The 21,414-nt window shown below is 43.8% G+C and overlaps 1 protein-coding gene across 1 annotated transcript in view; it reads right to left on the reverse strand.

The window, feature by feature from the left end:
- LOC120064693 (plexin-A2-like) overlaps positions 1-13,767 on the reverse strand; it is a 36,987-nt gene extending 23,220 nt beyond the window's left edge. The window contains exons 1-4 of the mRNA XM_039015314.1: positions 12,658-13,767; positions 11,305-11,487; positions 5,857-5,991; positions 42-142 (exon numbers count right to left, since the gene is read on the reverse strand). Coding sequence (XP_038871242.1) covers positions 42-142; positions 5,857-5,991; positions 11,305-11,487; positions 12,658-13,767 — 1,529 coding nt within the window. The remainder of the gene's footprint in view (positions 1-41; positions 143-5,856; positions 5,992-11,304; positions 11,488-12,657) is intronic.
- Between the last annotated feature and the right edge of the window lie 7,647 nt (positions 13,768-21,414).

Here is a 21,414-nt window from a genome sequence, read left to right on the forward strand (position 1 = left end):
GGCCATTGTGCCTTTTAAGAATAGTGTGGTAGTGGACTTACATGTTGAGCAAGACACACCAGCCACAATGAGGATCCTCAGAGCTCAGACACTCTCCGCAGGTCCCATATTGCTCACATGCCTCCACTGGGATCTTGGTCACCTACAACACAACAGAGGATGGCTTAGATGCAGCACAGAGGCCATGGAGGCTACAACATTCACATACACATAGATATGAGTAGCATATGATTTACAATAAGTGTAAAACATATTGCTCTATATAATTGCTTCATGACTTTTTTAGCTGGTTAATTGTGTGTGGTATGTGATAAATGTCATGTATCCATTGAAATAGTGTATTTCCTGTTGGCTTGACCAATGAAACACAGTTTACATGATCTAAGGAAATTGAGAAAAGACTGGTAGTCTGTGAAATCAGATTGATTCAGCTGATTGATTGTGGGAGGGTTCAACAGAGGAAGTGGCTCTGGCAAACAGGCTGAGAAAGGAGTAAAGCCACAGCAAAGATAAGCCTGATCTACATCGGTGAGCTCACAGCCTAGATCAGCCTACACACACACACACACACACACACACACACACACACACACACACACACACACACACACACACACACACACACACACACACACACACACACACACACACACACACACACACACACACACACACACACACACACACACACACACACACACACACACACACCTCCTCTCTGTGTGGACGCCTGGCAAAGCATACGCTCCCATTAGTCGCTGTGACAGACGTTGCTGTTGAGTGGGCAGCGCCAGCAGCCAGTGCATACACAAACAGGTTGAAGCTTGGCTATTTTATACTTTGCTATTATTCTCCCCTTTGACGGACAATGCAAGCAATTTCTTGATGTAAGCAATCACAAATGAAGAGTGAATTATGGATTAGAACATCTCTGCTGCACTTGATAGCATAAGTGGGTTCTCTCCCAGGTCTGTGTTAGCAAAACTGATTATCTGCCACTTCCCGCAAAATCCGTTTCTATTTTTTTAAGTGTTCAGAACACAGTGCATTCCATTAGAACAGGGATGGACGGGCAAATCTGATGCAGGAGGAGTAATCGACCAAACCAACCCAACTCAGATCAGCCTCTTCTAAACTAGCTGAGAAGGGGAAAGAGCAGACAAACATTGTGGGCCTTGGTGTCACTGTGCCAACAGCATGCCTCTGGTGCTGCGTGCCTCTGGTGCTCAGATGATGGGAGTTTATTTGTCCATCGGATTTTACCTGAGCATAAAGGCATAGCTGTGAATTACAGTGAGATGACATTGACAGCAGAATCTTTTTTTAGGACCACATTCTCCCACAAATGTACAGCCCTAGAAAATCCATAGAAATGTAACTAAAATAAATGTTCACATTGAAATCATTGGCAGTCACTTGATGAACGCTTCAGATTGTTATCTTTCTTCAACTGACCCTATCCATCAACCATCAGCTTATTATGTGACTAGTCGATCTGCTGGGAGGACAGACAGAGGTTGCTCTCCTCCCTGACCTGTTGTGTTCACAGCTGCTGACCCCTTGACAGGGATAACAAAAGGTTCAAGGACGGGTCAGGGGGAAGCCAGGACAGAGACTAATAACCCTTCCTGTCCAAGCAACCTCACACAAACCATCAACAAAATGCCCAGATACAAAGTATTTCCTCCTCTGCCTTTGTGCCTTGACGATTCGGGTCATGGGTGCCTTTATAACAGGGCTCTCCGACCCTGCTCCTGGAGCGCTACCCTCCTGTTGATTTCGCTCCAACCCCAGTTGTAACTAACCTGATTCAGCTAATCAGCCAGCTAATTATTAGAATCAGGTGCGCTAGATTGGGTTGGTGCGAAATCCTACAGGACGTTAGCACTCCGAGAACGGGGTTGGAGAGCCCTGCTCTATAAGCACTACAGGCAGCCTATACTGTTTATGTACGATGTGTAGCCTGTATGATGATGTTACGTTTCACCCGGGTTATAGCTATTGCCTTCAGGTTAATTATACTGACTAACACGGGAATAAGAGGGGAATTCATTATCTAATGTGTCCTTAACAATGGTTCTCTCAGAAATTGAGTTTGTGAAGCAGCAAATGTGAAACTTTTAGCAAGTATTTCACATTTTACAGTGCAGCACTTGTAGAGAGATTGCCTTGTAGCCAATGCAGGTTGTATTTCCTCTAAGTGAATAACTGTAATAACACTTGTTATGGGCCAGCTTTAAACCTCTGACCCCATGCTACATCAGACCATTACAATTCAATGAAGAGTGTGTATGTTTGGACAATACTTCTCAACATAAAGCAGGGATAGATAGATGTTTCAACAAATAATCAACCTGAGGACTTCAAACTGATCCACTATTATAAAGCCGCTTGGTAGGATAAAAAAGTAGATTCTTAGACTACTTACACACACACACACACACACACACACACACACACACACACACACACACACACACACACACACACACACACACACACACACACACACACACACACACACACACACACACACACACACACACACTCCGTTCCTCTCCACTCTGCATCATCATGCTCGGCAGGAGACAGAGAGGCTCATTGTTATTCTGCGAGGGTCGCCTGATCGCAGTCAAATCTGTTTGTGCCTCGCTCCTCATTTCACATAATTTCTCTATTGTTTGGCTCAGAGAAATCCCCAAATCCCCATACTCTGGGATCGGCTGGGAAAGCAGGAAATCTGAGAGAGCAGCCCAGGAAGCCCCTCTCCTCCTGGAATTCCTCTGTAAAGCTCTAGGAAGGTCTGATTGGAATAAGAGAAAGGGAGGAAGGCTTCACTCCTTTCCTGGTCCCTAGGGGCCAAAAGCCACAAGCAGACTGTATGATTCCAATATTAGGTGAGAACGAGTGCATGGCTGGTTTGGTTGGTTACATGCGTCCATGTTCTCATACTACAGTCCGAATGGGAAGAGTATCTCCTTGAAGGGAGCATGTGTGTCTCCTTGAACAACCAGGGCTCGTCAATAAGTAATGTCCTGTCTCTTCCAGTCTATCACACTCTAGGAAGTGCTTCCTTCATTTGTATCAAGAGACACTTATGTACAATGCCTGGGCCCGTTTCTCCCTCATTTCTCACAGACAACCTAATTTATTCCTTCACTTGATGTTTAGAGATTATTTCGAGACACATTAAACTAATTTATGCCGCCTGTGTTGTTGAAACGCCCTCTGCCTCTTTGTCCATCAGTTTAGTTAAAAAAATATATTCCAACAGTTGGGAGACAAGTGAGTGTAGCAGTGATAGCAGGCCTTTTGGCCGTACTGAAATCTAATCCCATTACACAACGCCATGTGACTGTGCCAGAAAAATCACTTGATGGGAGTTGAAAGTGATTACCACTGTTCCCTCTTATCTCCAAAGAGGCCAGAGGATATCTGCCAACAACAACTGCTCTGCTAGCTGCTGTGATGCTGGCCCAACTGGAGAACACCAAAAAACATCCACAAACCAATGAAATGTTTGGTTTTCAATGGGATGTGTGTAGCATGTAGATTAGAAGATACATCGAAGGCAAGTCATTTCTATGGGATGTGTGTAGATGAATGGACTTGTAATGGTTTTCTGTGTGATGTGTGTGGCATGTATGAGATGCCTGTTAGTCGAGTGGTCTTCTATGGGATGTGTGTAGTATGAAATACATGTTAGTCTAGTGGTTTCTATGGGATGTGTGTAGTATGAGATACATGTTAGTCTAGTGGTTTCTATGGGATGTGTGTAGCATGAAATACATGTTAGTCTAGTGGTTTCTATGGGATGTGTGTAGTATGAAATACATGTTAGTCTAGTGGTTTCTATGGGATGTGTGTAGTATGAGATGCCTGTTAGTCGAGTGGTCTTCTATGGGATGTGTGTAGTATGAAATACATGTTAGTCTAGTGGTTTCTATGGGATGTGTGTAGTATGAGATGCCTGTTAGTCGAGTGGTCTTCTATGGGATGTGTGTAGTATGAAATACATGTTAGTCTAGTGGTTTCTATGGGATGTGTGTAGTATGAAATACATGTTAGTCTAGTGGTTTCTATGGGATGTGTGTAGTATGAGATACATGTTAGTCTAGTGGTTTCTATGGGATGTGTGTAGTATGAGATACATGTTAGTCTAGTGGTTTCTATGGGATGTGTGTAGTATGAGATGCCTGTTAGTCTAGTGGTTTCTATGAGATGTGTGTAGTATGAGATACATGTTAGTCTAGTGGTTTCTATGGGATGTGTGTAGCATGAAATACATGTTAGTCTAGTGGTTTCTATGGGATGTGTGTAGTATGAAATACATGTTAGTCTAGTGGTTTCTATGGGATGTGTGTAGCATGAAATACATGTTAGTCTAGTGGTTTCTATGGGATGTGTGTAGTATGAAATACATGTTAGTCTAGTGGTTTCTATGGGATGTGTGTAGTATGAGATACATGTTAGTCTAGTGGTTTCTATGGGATGTGTGTAGTATGAAATACATGTTAGTCTAGTGGTTTCTATGGGATGTGTGTAGTATGAGATGCCTGTTAGTCTAGTGGTTTCTATGGGATGTGTGTAGTATGAAATACATGTTAGTCTAGTGGTTTCTATGGGATGTGTGTAGTATGAGATGCCTGTTAGTCTAGTGGTTTCTATGGGATGTGTGTAGTATGAAATACATGTTAGTCTAGTGGTTTCTATGGGATGTGTGTAGTATGAAATACATGTTAGTCTAGTGGTTTCTATGGGATGTGTGTAGTATGAAATACATGTTAGTCTAGTGGTTTCTATGGGATGTGTGTAGTATGAGATACATGTTAGTCAGTGCACATGGGTGAGTAATTAGAGCATCTGTCATTCTGTCTGAACATGCCCTGCATATCTTACACACAACCCAACATGGAGTGTACGTATAATATAATATCAGAGAAGAATTTAAAATGTACAGTAGTATCACAATGTATGAAGGAGAACACAAGATCAAATATTTCGGATCAAATTCATCTTTACTATTTTCAATTCTCGTTATATACACTGCATGGCCATAAGTATGTGGACACCTGCTCATTGAACGTCATTCCAAAATCATGGGCATTAATATAGAGTTGGTCTCCCCTTTGCTGCTATAATAGCCTACACTCTTCTGGGAAGGCTTTCCACTAGAACATTGCTGCGGGGACTTGCATTAGTGAGGTTGGGCATTGATGTTGGGTGATTAGGCCTGGCTCTCAGTCGGCATTCCAATTCATCCCAAAGGTGTTTGATGGGGTTGAGGTCAGGGCTCTGTGCAGACTAGTCAAGTTCCTCCACACCGATCACGACAAACCATTTCTGTATGGACCTCCCTTTGTGCACGGGGGCATTGTCATGCTGAAACAGGAAAGGGCCTTCTCCAAACTGTTGCCACAAAGTTGGGAGCACAGAATCGTCTAGAATGCCATTGTATGCTGTAGCGTTAAGATTTCCCTTCACTGGAACAAAGTGGCCTAGCCCGAACCATGAAAAACAGCCTCAGACCATTATTCCTCTTCCACCAAACTTTACAGATGGCACTATGCATTCAGGCAGATAGTGTTCTCCTGGCATTCACCAAACCCAGATTGGTCTGTCAGACTGCCAGATGGTGAAGCGTTTCCACTGCTCCAGAGTCAAATGGTGGCGAGCTTTACACCACTCCAGCCGACGATTGTTCTTGTGCTGACATTACTTCCAGAGGCAGTTTGGAACTCGCTAGTGAGTGTTGCAACCAAGAACAGACAATTTTTACACCCTGTTCATAGTTAAGGGTCTTGTTAACCTATAAACATTTGCTTCTGATACAGCAGGAAATGGGAGATTCCTCACCAGACTGTCAGACATGACGTAGAGAGAGTTGCGGTCCAAAGTGAAGGCCATGTCTCGGAGGATAGGACTGCCATCTGTCATCACGGTCAGGGTCTCATACTGCCCCCCGCCCTCAGGAGGCCCATCCACTCGGATCTGAAGGAGAGAAAGACAGACATAGGTCTGGTCAATTACATCTGTATGCTTGAATATGAAATAAAGGGATGGTTTTGACCAAACATACCTATGGATTACTGTGGTTTTAGCTTGGCTTTGTAATGCTGTCCCTACTCCAGGATTAGTTAATGCTGTTACTGGTGGTGGCATTTTTCTGGCTTGTTTTCAAGTAAACCAGACTCTAAAGATTTGACTTTGGCATGACTTTCAAACCACCATCTTTTTGGAGCTCATTAAAAGCATGCAGGCGGATAGGCGTCTACTTCCAAACAGAGAATTGAATTCCCTTCCCCTACCCCCTTCTGTCCACAGGCCACATTTTCATCAATACACAGAAAACACTGCCCTCATTAGTAGGCTGTATCAGACATCTGAATTGCTTCATACATCACAGTACATTATTATCACATCTACCCTGAGTCTTGACAGACAAAATTTATAAACCTTCAAGTTCAACACCCAAGAGAAAATATCCTCATTAGATGTACAATCTCAAATTTAATGGCTGCTAAGAAATCAGGCACAAAAATATCATTCAATGTACTTTTTTAGATAAAGAGAATAATCCTCTAAATGCAGTATGAGAGGAGGCAGAGGAATAGACATTGAGACGTGAGAAGCCCATAATAAACAACATATCCTTCATTCTAGTTATCTGGACACTACAAATCTCCAGCACCAAGCTCAGGTTGGACTGCAGAAAATCTCCCTGCGTGCCAGGCCAGTACACACAGTCACTGGCAGACTCACAATGCTCTCTCAATAGACACAGCAGCAATCAATACAAACGGATTGCATGATTGGATCCCCTGGGCTCCAAAACTGCACCAATCAACCCTTCCACCTTCCAGTCAGAAGTCCTCTCCTGCAAGCTGGGCTCCCCACCAAAAACAAAGGGGAATACAGAGAAAAACATCTCTTGGGCTGAGATGGGAGAATCCTAAAGGACAATCCCTCTGGGACAAACAGACCAACGCCTGCAAGCAGCCCCAGAGCTGCAGTAATTTAGGGACACAGTCAGGGGATTCTCTCAGCAGGATCACCAGAGGATCATGGTGTCCACTCTGCTCCGTTTGTCATTTAACCAGCTCTGCCCACCATTGATTTGACACTTTCAACCTCCTAACCAGTCACTCAATAGAAAGTTGTTCCCTTTAACTCCTCGTCTATTTACTGGATCCCTGCCCCCATTCCCTGTCTTCCGCCTCATCCTCGGACTCTCTTACCACAATCCTTCCCTGTCTTCCCCCTCATCCTCGGACTCTCTTACCACAATCCTTCCCTGTCTTCCCCCTCATCCTCGGACTCTCTTACCACAATCCTTCCCTGTCTTCCCCCTCATCCTCGGACTCTCTTACCACAATCCTTCCCTGTCTTCCCCCTCATCCTCGGACTCTCTTACCACAATCCTTCCCTGTCTTCCCCCTCATCCTCGGACTCTCTTACCACAATCCTTCCCTGTCTTCCCCCTCATCCTCGGACTCTCTCACCACAATCCTTCCCTGTCTTCCCCCTTATCCTCAGACTCTCTTACCACAATCCTTCCCTGTCTTCCCCCTCATCCTCGGACTCTCTTACCACAATCCTTCCCTGTCTTCCCCCTCATCCTCAGACTCTCTTACCACAATCCTTCCCTGTCTTCCCCCTCATCTTCGGACTCTCTTACCACAATCCTTCCCTGTCTTCCCCCTCATCCTCAGACTCTCTTACCACAATCCTTCCCTGTCTTCCCCCCCATCCTCGGACTCTCTTACCACAATCCCACGCAAAGTGGAGTCGGCTTCCATTCCATTTCCCACACTCCATATTTCATAAATAGAAACCAAAGCTTGTACGAGTTCCCTTAGCAAAATGTTATCGTAAATAAATCCTAAATTGTCCATAGAGATATTTAGCAGGGCATTAGGAGGTTGACCAGGGGCCACCATGGTGGACAGAGTCCAATTTATGAGCTCAGATGAAATGTTGACCTTTTGACCGGCCCAGAGTTTGATTTCAATCCATTTATACATGGGTTTATAATCTAAACAGGGTTGTTACGGGCTCTGGCCCTGTGGGACTACAACAGGTCTTCAATCTGTCTTTAAGCCCACAGTCCGTAATGAGAGGAGGAGCATTTCACTGGTTTTATAATGAGCCTGCTGGTAGCTGCTGACATGTGCACAGTATCTAGAAGCTGTCCTAGTTCAGCCAGAGTTTGTGGTAGAAGTAATGTACATGACGAAAAGTGGCTAGTTCACAAGGATCAACCGATGACTGCTGTCCTATCAACCTTAGTCATGTAATGAAGAAAATGTTTTGTAAAAAGAACATATGACCCGCAAACCACAAGTTATTTAATTTCAAGGCTCTTACTGTATGTGCACACAAAGCTCTCTCTTTGTGTGCTGTCGATTTTACTGGATAGAAGGATACACAGCAAATTTGAGATCAGGATTTAACATCCACAGTGTTAAACTTACACTTTTCAAAGTTTTAACAAACTAACACCCCTAAAGTGTTGGTTTCCTAACACTATGGGTGTTGCAAATTCTGACTTAATTTTTTTGTGTTATGGAATAACACATGTAGTGTTACAGTATTTTGGGGGGAGGTGTTGTTTAAACACTTTAGAGTGTAAAGCCTTGTTTGCATATTTCCCAGCATGCCTTTATGGAGTGAATTTGAGAGACACCCACCCATGACTGTGTTTGTTGGTGACAGAGACATGGTTGTTGCATTCAAGAAGTTTAAGTCCTGACGCCTTCACCAAGTGACTATCTACAGTAAGTGGATGCATTTAAATGAAAAGTAAACTCTTTATGACCATATATTATACATTTGAAGGCCTTCAGTTATGGCCTAGTTATCTCCAACATTGTGGTCTGAAAATACTGGGTCATGGGCCACATCAGACTTTCAAGTCACAATATGCTGGTTTGTGAAGTGATTAGTAATTCCTATTGGAATCCAGCCAGAGGGAGGAAATCCAACAATTGGAATATTTTATCACCCACAACCTGCATTCAGAATGACTGCTATGTGGAAGGATTTAAAAACAATCTAAACTGGAATAACCATCTCAGTAACCTTACAGATTGGATTAGTTTAGAAATGTTTTATTTATCTTTGTATAGTATAAGATCAACGGATCAATCAATGTGCATGCAGAAACACAGGTATTGAAACAAACTATTCTCAGAATCAACTTTCAACAAAGCATGCCGGCAAATATGATAGAGGCCCCTCCCACATTTTTTTTCACTCAGAGAAATAGCTTAGTTTACCTGGCACTGTTTCCAAATACTAACTGTTTAGCATTTGTGGCACAAATCCCATTCAAGTCATGGCACCGATGTTAGCATTTTTCAAGAATCATGTGAAGCTCACCAAAGTCACTTATAGTCACTAAAACGTTAGCATTTGGAAACAGCGCCAGCTACTGCCAGGGAAACTAAATCAAATCATAGACTGCTGTCATACCTTGTCCACAGACTGTTTACAGGGTAAGGAAACCAATGTGTAATTTTCTAATTTGGGTGAACTATCCCTTTAAATGTCCAAACTAACCTATAAGAGGAAATGCTTTTCACTCCCGAATCATATTTATACCTACAATGGTGTGTTTTCCTTCCTGATACTGATGGAGGAAATGAATCTTAACCCCCTTAGAGACCAACATTGGATACAAACAAGAAAGTCAAATAACCCAAATAACTATTGGAATTTCATATGATCCCACGTAATTCTTAGTAATGAAAACAACCTGTTCCCCCCCAGCTCTATTGGCATGGTTTGCTGCTTTTTTCAGCTTGTTTTCAGTGGTTGTTTGTCTGTGCTTCCATCCTTAAAACAAAAAACACAAAACCTAAGGCTTAGATGTCATTTTAAAAAATGGCCTAATGGGGTAGTTTGAAAGTTGCAAGACAGCTACCCCGAGTCACATCTTTCTAATTTCTCCTCCTTTAACAATTAACATGCAGGATTGATTATGAGATTATTATGATCAAGGAATCAATTTAAAAGGGTTCTAGAAGAGGTACACATTACTGCACATAAATGTTCCTATTAGCTTTCCATTTCCCTGGAGGTTTGTGTCAAAGGTGATCAGTTTACAGTACATGTCGTTGGCCTGCCATTCCCACTAAATGTGACCAGATGTGACTAGCATGGGCAAAGTGTGTTAAGTGTATCCTACCATATGGATAATAGACTGGGAGCAAACTCTTCAGCTAGCCTATACGTTTTAGTCTAGTATTCACCCAGTCTCCCTTATTCCTTTGCCAGATACAGTATGGTAGTAGGGACACTAGCAACAAAGATTCATGACATTTTCCAAACATCTCTTTCTAACTGACTGAAAATACAGTGACATAAAGCCAATACGTCTGGTAACCTTCAGGGTTGAACGGCTGTGTGTTTTGGCAAATTCTAGCTGACAGACTGGAGTGGACACTGATTAACCCGTATCCATCATGACTTTGGCTGAATGCTGATGAGGAGGAGCGTGTGTCTGTCCTGTTAAGACAGGATGGTGCTGCAGTGCTTAGTGTTTAGTGAGGTGGAGGTCTGTATTACACACCTGCTCTAATCAGTCAGACATCTCATCACTGCTACTAAGAGAGCTGTATTGATCCTTGACATTGAACAAGCTGTATGTTAGCAAATGCAATTGCCAAAGATGATTACTTACTAGGCTTAATGCACTCTAATTGTGTTTGTGTGTGTGTATGTTTGTGCGTACAGCCTGGGAATACGCATGTGCTGTGTGAGAGGGCTCGTCTGACAAAGAAAAGAAAACATACAGCATGTGTGTCTGTGTTGGCCCAAAGGTATGAGGTTTGCTGAATGATCCCTGAGTTTTTCCCTGAACTTAACATTCTACATTGTGGCTAGCTTCCAAGCCCCCATAACACCATTTCTACGACATGACCACAGACTCATCTAGGTCTCTGTGTTTTCCCTTAAGAGCTTTTGGGCTCTCGTTCAGGGCCCTGCTTCCTGTTCTCTTGTTCCTGTCCTCCTGACAGTTGTGACACAGCCTGGGAATGAACCAGGGTCTGCTGCGCCACTCGGGAGGCCTAAATCAAGAGAGACTTTTGAAGAAATGAAATACTGTCAAAATTGCTTTGTGCCTCTTGCATAGCGATTAAACCCAGGGGGCTAGAATCTATGATATTGCTAGTCTTGGCTGTTGATTTATTTTTCCTGTTGATAAACCCTCATTGGTCTCTAACTGTTGGCTGCTTACTGTACGTGACTGTGGAGAAAGAATCCCCCTGCTATATCTGTCAGTGTATTACCCATGCTTACCTTCTTCAGTCTGCCACTCCTGGTGCCGAGGAAGGCCACACTGTAGCCGTTATAGACGTAAGAGATGACCGAGGTCAGCCTGTCCCTGGTCTCAGTGTACACAGTCAGGCCAGATACCAGCTGGGAGCCCCCAAGGGGCTGGTTGATGTCCAGCCCACAGAAGTGATCATCGATAGGCACAGGCTGCAGAGAGGGATGGGGAAAGACGGGGAGAGATGGGTGAGACGACAGAGAGCAAGAGAAGGAGTAAGAAAGCTCAAAAAGACTACTGTAATAATCTTCACATTTGTTACACGCAATTACCATGGTATTCAAGGCAGCGACTTCAAAAGATATTGGGGCTGTTAAATTTGTCAACAATGCCAGGAGAGTGTGTTTGTTGATCATTTTAATTGCTCTTGGCAAACATGAAAACACTATGTATTTGGTGCCGGTTTCTGTGATTTTAAATCGCTTGATCTGACATCACACAAACACACAGCCCCAGAGATGTCAGCTTTTGATTTAGCATCAAAGAGGCTCACAAGCTAAGCAGTCCTGCTACAGTACATCTAGCACAACCCACCTCAAACCTCCACTAATGGCCTGTCAGGCAGAATAGAAATCTCACTTTTTAGGGCAACACATTTGTACTTTATTTCTTGCACCTTTCTTCTGCACTGGAACAGTGATGATAGGGGTAAGAGGCAGTATGTGACTATTGGCGAAATGTGTGGTTGTGTGAGAGTTGCTGAATAACAACCTTGATGGATGTCCTTGTTACCTGTTTTTCTGAATGCTGAGATACTCCTATCATACTGACTAACAGAGAAAGAGAGACAGAGAGAGAAACATAGAGGGAGAGAGAAGGCTGACTTCAATTTTGGACGTTTGAAAAGGTCCTGAGAACGCCTTCCTCTGCACTCACCAAAATGTTTTAAATAAATGACCCAGCACTGGCGCTTACTCAAGATGCTCGGAAGAGAAGCGTGCTGCTCTGACCACTGCGCCACGTAGGGAGAGCCTAAACCTCTGAATGGAATCAAAGCCGCATATAAAACTCCTCTGATTAGAATTATAAATGAATCTCCCCCGCTTACTTCTCTGTTGCTCTTGTGGAATATAAAAACGTTGAAGGACTCTGTAACTGGATTTCGGCTACCTTTCAGCCTATCAGCTACTGTTGGTGTAATCAAGGCTGTGGGGTAATCAAAAAGCTTTAAATATTCAATTATCTAAACTGTCACCTTCACTGTCTTAACAATGTGTCTGTATGCCACATCAGAGGAGCCAGTGCTGGTCAGCCCCTGGCTTGCTGGATGCTAATGAAGGGACTGGTTGCAAAGCCCTCTTCAGGTAGCTACAGGTACCTACCGCCTTGGTGCACTGCACATCCTTTCCCAGCAGCCAATGTAGTTCCAGGTTGCCCTCTCCCTGGTAGCAGGATTGCAGGCGCTCTTTGATGCGGGCGTTAATGTTTCGTATGGTAAAGATACACAGGGCTGAGTTGTCCAGGGGCTCGTGGTACTGCTTCTGGCCCTTGGTGAACACAGCAAAGAGGACGTCATCCTGGGCACTGATGTTGAGGGACCTGGCCAGTACTTTCCCTGCCTTGGACAGGTGGGCGCCCTGTAGGAGTCGATACTCCTCTCTCTTGTGTACACAGCCCACTGGCAGAGACACATAAGAGTGGAACTTCTTGTCCCCTTTGCAGAGGCGTATGATGCGGCTTGTGTAGAACAGGTCACCTGGGGAACTGCCAGCAGGCATCCCATTCTCTGGGGTTTCTGGCTGCACGGTCAGGAAGTAGACAAAGTTCCCACTGGCGAAGCCGTAGATGTAGTAGATGTCAAACCGCGGGACCAGAGCTAGCGTGTCAGAGGGGATCTTAATGAGAGAGGATACAAAGTCAGTGTGGAGCTCGTAGTCCAGCATGGCAGATGACTCTGGGTCACGGGGCAGCTTACGACTGGAGATGGTAGGGAAGTAGTCCTGCTTCCCACCCACGGCTGTGCCGATGAACAGGGTGCCGTCCTGGCCCTGCGAGGAGGGCACAATGACCCCATACATGGTGCCTGTTTGGTTGACACTGGAGAGGTAGTGCTCTTTCTTGTGGGTGGGCTCCACCAGGATAAACAGGTCGTCCTGTCGCATTAGCTTACAGACACCTTGGTAGAGGCTGCCACAGGCCAGCAGGCGGTTGTGGGAGTAGTCTATGAGCAACAGTTTGTTGATGTTGTCAGTGGAGGCCAGGGGCTCAGAGCAGGGCTGCACTATAAGAGGAGGGTAGCAGGCCTTGTTGTCGTACTCAGGTCCTGTGTCATGGGAGACCAGGAGGGTCAGGTTGGCAGATAGCTTGTAGATCCGGTTCACAGCACCAACATAGAGAGCGCCAGTGGTCTTGTGCACAATCAGGTGGTTCAGGGTCCATTCCCTTCTCTCTGACTGGAAGGTGTTGAGGGACTGGGACTGGCCTTGGCACATTGCTAGGGAGATGGGCATCAAGACCAACAGCCACCACGTCAGGGACCATGACTGCCCCTTAGTACCTCCGCTGTAAATGCATCCTATATCCAAACACGTCCCCATCCCCATAGGACTTCTAAGAGATGGCAAGTCCAGACTAAATGTCTAGTGCTGTAGGGCAGGAATGAATAAGACTGTTCTCAGTCAGGCTGCACTCTAGTTGATATCCGCAACAATGGTCTTCACATTATCCTGAAAGAGAAAATAAATGGTTTGTTTTAGACTTGAGATGACCTAGAATACTTTGAATGATTTAGAAACAAATCAAAGGCGTTATAATAAACATTTCATAAATCTTTAGCAAGGACTCATAAAATAGGGTTTTATTCATATAAGGTTTTGGTTCAAATAAATATATGAATAACCTCCCTCCAATTTTACAAGGTTGACATTTTAACAAGTGTTTTCCATTATAAAAGACAGGGCTAAGAAGAGATACAGGCCAGAGACAGAACAAAATCACACTGATAAATACCATCTTGAAATGGTTTCACCATTGTTGTTCTCTCCCACTCTGCTTTCTCAGACACAACATACATCAACAGAACATGTAATTCCAGTAATCACTTCACATGAGCAGTGTAGATCTCCATCCCCATTGCAATCAATACAGAGTGCTAGATTAGCAGGAGAGGTCTCTCTGCTTTCCCTATCTGCAGGGGCTCATTATCTCTCTGTGACGACCAGGGAGGTCTGTAGCCTATTACTTATACAAAGCAGTGACAAAAAGTGACTCTGTGCTTTACATACTGTTTAGACAGCGAATTAAATAGGATCCAAATGTATTAATTATGCTTACATATTTCCAGCTGCCTGTTTTCTTTCCTTCCCTCCCTCTTGTTCTCCTAAATGGTTAAATCCTCCAGGAATTAATCACTCTTTCCAGGACGGCTGACATTCCTAAATTAATCAGGCCTTTTGGCGGTGAATCATTAAGGATTCAGAGTCGGACAGCATCAACCCTTTCATTTCCCCTTTTAACTTCATTAGCATATTTTACTTCAACCAGGGGACAAACAATGCCCCTAGAATACTACATGGAATGGATGGATGGATGGATGGATGGATGGATGGATGGATGGATGGATGGATGGATGGATGGATGGATGGATGGATGGATGGATGGATGGATGGATGGATGGATGGATGGATGGATGGATGGATGGATGGATGGATGGATGGATGGATGGATGGATGGATGGATGGATGGATGGATGAGTGGATGAGTGGATTAGAGAAAGGAGAGTGAAAGCCTTGTAAAAAAAAAAATCTTTATTCATGACTTTCTTTCTTTTCACAATCTATTCATCATGTGCTGTATGCTTTGAGTTTGCATCTGTCTAAATAAATAAAAATCTCACACCGATGAGATGACCTTGTTAGTAAATTTGGACCTGGAGAACAAATTGCACTTTTACCTTTTTTATATGAGTCCTTATTAATCTATGGTAGGGAACATTGATCACAATGAGGTAGAATTGTTGGCTTCATACATGCACTCACTTCATCCCAGTCCATTATAGTAGTAATAAAAGTGCCATGCGAGGAGGAGAGGACTGTAAATTAGGAGCCCACATCTGCGTGCACCCGCTTCTTTTGTCTGAGTCCCAGCACCTCTAGAGACTTAGCCAAGCTGTCTCTCTAAGGCTGTGGAGCCGCCACACGCCACATGCTCTGTCCTGTCTGATGCCAGACCAATAGCTCTCTACTGTAGCCTCACTGCTTCACAAAACATTCAACTTCCCAGTGGAATGGTACGGAAGCCTCTGACCAGCTCAAAGCCTTTAGCTCGGAGACAATTGCCTTCTCTGTACCAGGTCCCCTTAAGATAGGAAAAAAGATAATTTACCTCAATGAGACTTCCTGTTTAGAATAAAGTTTAAATAAAAATTGTCATTTGTGTCCTCGCAGTGAACAGCAGTGGCCATGGCTACACTCTATTGCTAACTAATAACAGGGTGTCCGGCAGGGTGTGTTGTGTAGGAGCCAGGGATGGAGAGGACAGACAGAACTGGAGGACTGACACGGTGGTGTCTGGGTTTTCTCCAGCTCCACTCCAGCATCTCCTCTCCATCTGTCCCTCCCTCAAAGACGTCAGGGGGGAAATCACTGGAGTGTCCCTGTTTCCTCTTGTCCCTTTGGCAGGCAGACACTGTGTATTCTCTCCCTGTTCTCTACAACATACAACATATATCCAATTATATACTCACTCTCAAACTGATGACAATTATACACTGGGTGTACAAAACATTAGGCACACCTGCTCTTTCCATGACAAAGACTGACCAGGTGAATCCAGGTGAACGCTATGATCCCTTGTCAATTGTTAAATCCAAATCCAATTTTTAAGCCTTGAGACAATTGCGACATGGATTGTGTATGTGTGCCATTCAGAGGGTCAATGGGCAAGACAAACAATGTAAGTATCTTTGAATGATGTATGGTAGTAGGTGCCATGTGCACTGGTTTGTGTCAAGAACTGCAACGCTGCTGGGTTTTTCCGGTTCAACAGTTTCCCATGTGTATCAAGAATGGTCCACCACCGAAAGAACATCCAGCCATCTTGACACAACTTTGGTAAGCATTGTAGTCAACATTGGCCAGCATCCCTGTGGAACGCTTTAGACACCTTGGAGATATCCATGCCCCAACAAATTAAGGCTGTTCTGAGGGCAAAATGGGGTCGGGGGCACAACTCAATATTAGGAAGGTGTTCTTAATGTTTTATGCACTATGTACATACTGTCACCGGCATTGCTGCCCTGTTATGTTGTCATCCTGTCATCGTGCAGTTATTTGGTTGTAATACATGTCAGCTACAAATTTAAGGCTGGATGTTAGAAGGAAAATGTCAAAACTCTCTATATCCAGATAAAAAAGAAAATGTGTCATTGCCCTGGCAGGTTGTACTGTGCAGGATCCACATAACAGTTCAATCCTGTGGCCCCTGGGAGGGAGAGCAAGAGATGCTAACTCCTGACAATGCCTTTCTCACATCTACATGATGTACACTCTGAACAGGGTTGGAAAAATCCAGATTTTCTGGAAAACCAGGGAATTGATTGAAATTTTGGAACCCTAACTCTGAGACTTTCCTGATCTAGTTTCTATTCTGATATAATAACATATTGTATTCAGTTGGTCTTTGTAGTGAAATATAATGAATAGCCTTAGCCTAGTGAGTCACTGGGCCCTGCTACAGGATTCACACACAGGTGTGAGTCGTAGCTCTGTTTTATGATGGCTTCAGGGCAATCTGGTTTGTCTCTATGCAGCATTTAATTGTTGTACATGCAGAGAGTGAATTCCATTAACAGGTTCCGCAAGCAAATGGATTGTCACTAATCATTTTTATCCCCCCAGGAGTACACCCCATTTCAAACTCTATATTAAGCTCCCAGTTTACAATATCATGGGAGACCACCTTGAGTTGCTGTGTTCAGTGGTTTGGGAAATCCAATATTTTATTCTAAATCATTCCAATCCAAAATCATATGACAAACTTCAGTGTTATGAACCTCAACATAATTTGCTTTAAGATGTTAGTTGCGCCTCAAGTGTTGTGCCTGTCTCTGTGCAAAATGATAGGTAATCCCTCAATTTTAGTTCCGCAATACAGAGACCTACAGAGGTTAATTCAGTGTTGTGAAGATCAAGTTAAACATAACAAGGTGGGCGAGAAGCAGGAAGCAACAGCAGCCTATCTATTTATTTTCTTCTCGATTCAGTCTCGTCTGAGGCGTGCAGTAATGCTGCTCTGTTTACCCTAGATTATAGAGACAGCATCTTGCTGGCTGCAGCCCTCCCTGCTGAATACACTGCCTCGTCAGTCAGATACGCTCCTGCCAACCCCAGCCTCAGCCCCAGACGTGACTCATTCACACAAACTCATAGAAGAACATGCTCAGGCCTCTGGCTACGGTGGCGGGCACCAATCTGAGTCAAAATTTCATGCCACCATTTTTAATTTGACCTTAAGACCCCCACCAAGATCCACAGGGCTGTGCCTATGTTTTCAGCATGCTTTGGGGTGACATTCTGGCATAAACTCTGCAGTGTCTTATTATGTGTGATGCGTTCCATTTGCAGCAGCCTTTGAGGCTCCTGCTGGGCACAGGCTGATAACATGTGAGAAGATTGGAATCAGACAGACTCTGACACCATCTTTCAGGCTGCAGGACAGACACAATGTTCTCACACTGAGTCAACAATAGCGTTGTGTTATTACATCAGATGTGATGAAAATTGTGTGTCTTGTGGCCTAGTCTGATCAGGCTGGACAAAACAGAGTAATAACACAGGTTGGAGGCACAGGGACAGGAGTGTACAGATATAGAATCTTCATTTGACCAATATTTTCACAGCAAAATGATCTTGCAGCAACAGGATTTGAACAGGTTTAGGCCTTAATGTTGCTTGGTCGATGGTTAGGCTATTAGCTGGTCAAAGGTAGGCTACATGAAAAGTATGTTATTTAAAAGTATGTTATGTAAATCATGAAACTCTTCTGCATATTTTAGCAACAAGGACAAACAAAAGAGTGATCAAATTAACATCGGTATGTGATCTGGTCATATCAAACCTGCACTGCCTCCAGAGAATTGCTCAACATCAATGTTCCCCACTTCTAGGTTTTAGGGTGGAATATCAGGGGCGTTGACAAAAACTTTACAAAGCCATATACCCATAAAGATATCTTCATTCCTTCTAGAGCTTGTCAATGCATTCTGTTGGATATATTGTCATGTGCCACACTTCTAGGTTAGTCACAATGGGACACTGCAAAAATGTCTCACACTCAAAATGGCACTCATTTAATCATTGGCTAAATCACAAGGCCTGATGGGATACCTTTGCCGTGGTGTCTGCCACAAATCCATGTGGATGAGTCATGGGGGGAGGGGAGAATTGTACACGTCACACATGAATGAACTGGGAGGGCGCCAGCCCCAACAGAACTTGACTTCCAAATGAATAAATGAAAGCAATTAGTAGATCTGTTTACAATGATGCGGAGACAGAAGTAGGTCATACGTGGTGGAGATGGGGGGAGAGCGAGCCAGAGCCGGAGGCTGACACTGGTACCTACAGTGAGGGGAAGAGGAATTAGGACATGAAAATGCCGTCTTTGTTAACGATGACTTTTAAACGAATGTCAGATTTAATCACATGGGACCTGTGGGGTTTATGGTAAAATAAATGTTTTGTGATCACTCCTCCGTGTCTTATTTGTGGTCTCATTGGAGGGCCAGGCCCGGGGCTATAGATTCTGCTTTTATTGGTCTTCTTACAAACCCACATTCAGCTCTAAAATGGCTATAATGACACATGGATGTTCATTTAAACCACTCAATACTGTGATTATTGGATAGGCATACAAGCAGTGAATTCTACCATTTAGTGACCATATCCCTCTTCAAATAAATTCAGGCTGTTCATAATTGTATTTGATAGCATAGTTTGTTGGATTGTTTGTTAACACATAAAATCATTTTTATATCAATTGTGTTGTTCAGTGAACAATTCTCAGATTGCTAGCTTTAGAGACCAAGCATTAAGAATGATGGCAGGGTAGCAGAGGACGTCTATGGGGAACCATAAAACAGCACTCTATCAATCTAGAATGTTATGCTCATAAAAACCACAGGGTGGTGAACCAAGGTTGGGGAAAGGAATCTCTTCAAGCATATTGCCAAAACACAATCAGTGACCTCTGACAATGCATGGCATTATGCACAGCGATAAAATAGACATTTCTGCAACACTGCAGAATTCTGGGTCCGTATGGAAATATAGAGCATCCCAATATTGCCATAGTCAGATTCATTCATAAATTAACTTCCCTGGGCTCTGTCTTCCGTACCTTTCACTGTAGATCTCTACTGGCTAATGGTGACTTGAAACAGGCTTTTGAATCAGGGAGTGCTCATGTTGTATGTACTGTATGATAACAATCAAAGGGGGAAGTCAAAGTGACCTGTGCAGCCCAAGTTCAGTACCAGGTCTTCTAGAATTCAGCATTCAGTGAAAGACAGAGACCCACTATGTTCTGCTGTAGCCAGAGCACGTCTGTACGCTGCTACGACACGCCCATTGGTAGTGACTAGAAAAAGAACAAGGGGAAGAGTAAGGCTACGAGTGCACTGTTGGCATAACAGCTGATGGGAATGTGGAATAAGGCCAGGGAAATACAAGCTCTCTTCTCCAGTGTGATTGGGACAGGGACAAGGAACAACTATAGAGTTCTGTTTGGATGTGTTCCCTCAGCTAGATACTCAGACAGTTTTGTGCTGGTACAATATGACAGTCCGTTTCTGCCATGAGTTTTGCTATCGTATTGCTTACGACATCCTACAGTTATTGTAACTGTCCCTGTAGATCAGGTATGACTGTATAGTTTGCTATACTGTGTAAGGTTTGTTGGCATCAATCCTTCAGGATAGAAAAGTGAAACATAGCAGTGCAGATGTTGCTCTCTCAACTGATAGACAGTAGACTTCCATATACAAAGTAGGCTTCCAAGTACAGAGTACAGCATATGAGGAGGAAATAACATACACAATAGAACGAAACACATGAAGCGCAAATTCACACATGCACACACACCCTTATATGGACATGCACACAAAGCCAATAATAACTGATTCAGACCAAGCCTGTATGTTTCCTCAGTTGCCCTCAACTGGCCCATATGGCTGTGTAGGGAGGAGGACGCCAATGATGGAGGTAGCTGGCACGAATAATTACGATCAAAGATTTACAGAGCATCTGCTACCTTCACTGCTGACAAAAATCGCTGGAAGCCCAGAGAGAACAGCAAACAGGGAAGAGAAGGAGAGACAATTCATGCTGTCTACTATTCACAACTTCCTCTCTGGAGTCTCCGGTGCACCGGCAGCCCCCATTCTAGATTTAATCCTAAGTGTAAATAAGGCCAAGGAGGTGGCTCACACACAGAGCTCTGCAAATAAAAGCATCAGCCTAGCTTCTTCCCATGGTATGGAGGGTCCATCCTGCCCCTACCTTGAAACGCTGCACTAATGCCTGAGTCAAGGGCATGGTACAGGGAATAAAAGCATTGAGACTGACTTTGCTGCACAAATCACGTTCCCCTATATACGGAATTGCTTCCTCCTCACATTACATGTCTGACACTGTCAAATTCCCTCCTAGAGTCCTGTATATCTCTTTATCTCTGCTCTTATCTCTTAGTTCTCAACCCTGCTCATCTATTCAATGTCCTGTCATTGGTCTCGTTCTCTCACTAATTCATCAGTGTGTCTCACTTAATATCTAAAAGGCTCACCCATTTACACTGGCACAATGCCATCACAAAGTGCCAGAGATTACAAATCAACATGGAAGTAGCCTGTAGGAGATCATCCAATACAATAGCACTGTGACAGCAGCATTTGACAATAGTGATAACAATCTGGAGGCATTGTGCCATATTGCAAGATAGCAATCCCTGCATGCAGTGTACTGCCAAAGGAACCATATGGCAGGTGAGCTCCCTGTTTCCCTCCAACTGTATCTCTCCTCCCACACTCTCCACTACTTTGAATATACATGTGCAGTCGTTTTACCTCAATGTTGGCTCAGGCT

The sequence above is a fragment of the Salvelinus namaycush genome, chromosome 20 (assembly GCF_016432855.1).
Source record: "Salvelinus namaycush isolate Seneca chromosome 20, SaNama_1.0, whole genome shotgun sequence".
Classification (NCBI taxonomy): domain Eukaryota; kingdom Metazoa; phylum Chordata; class Actinopteri; order Salmoniformes; family Salmonidae; genus Salvelinus; species Salvelinus namaycush.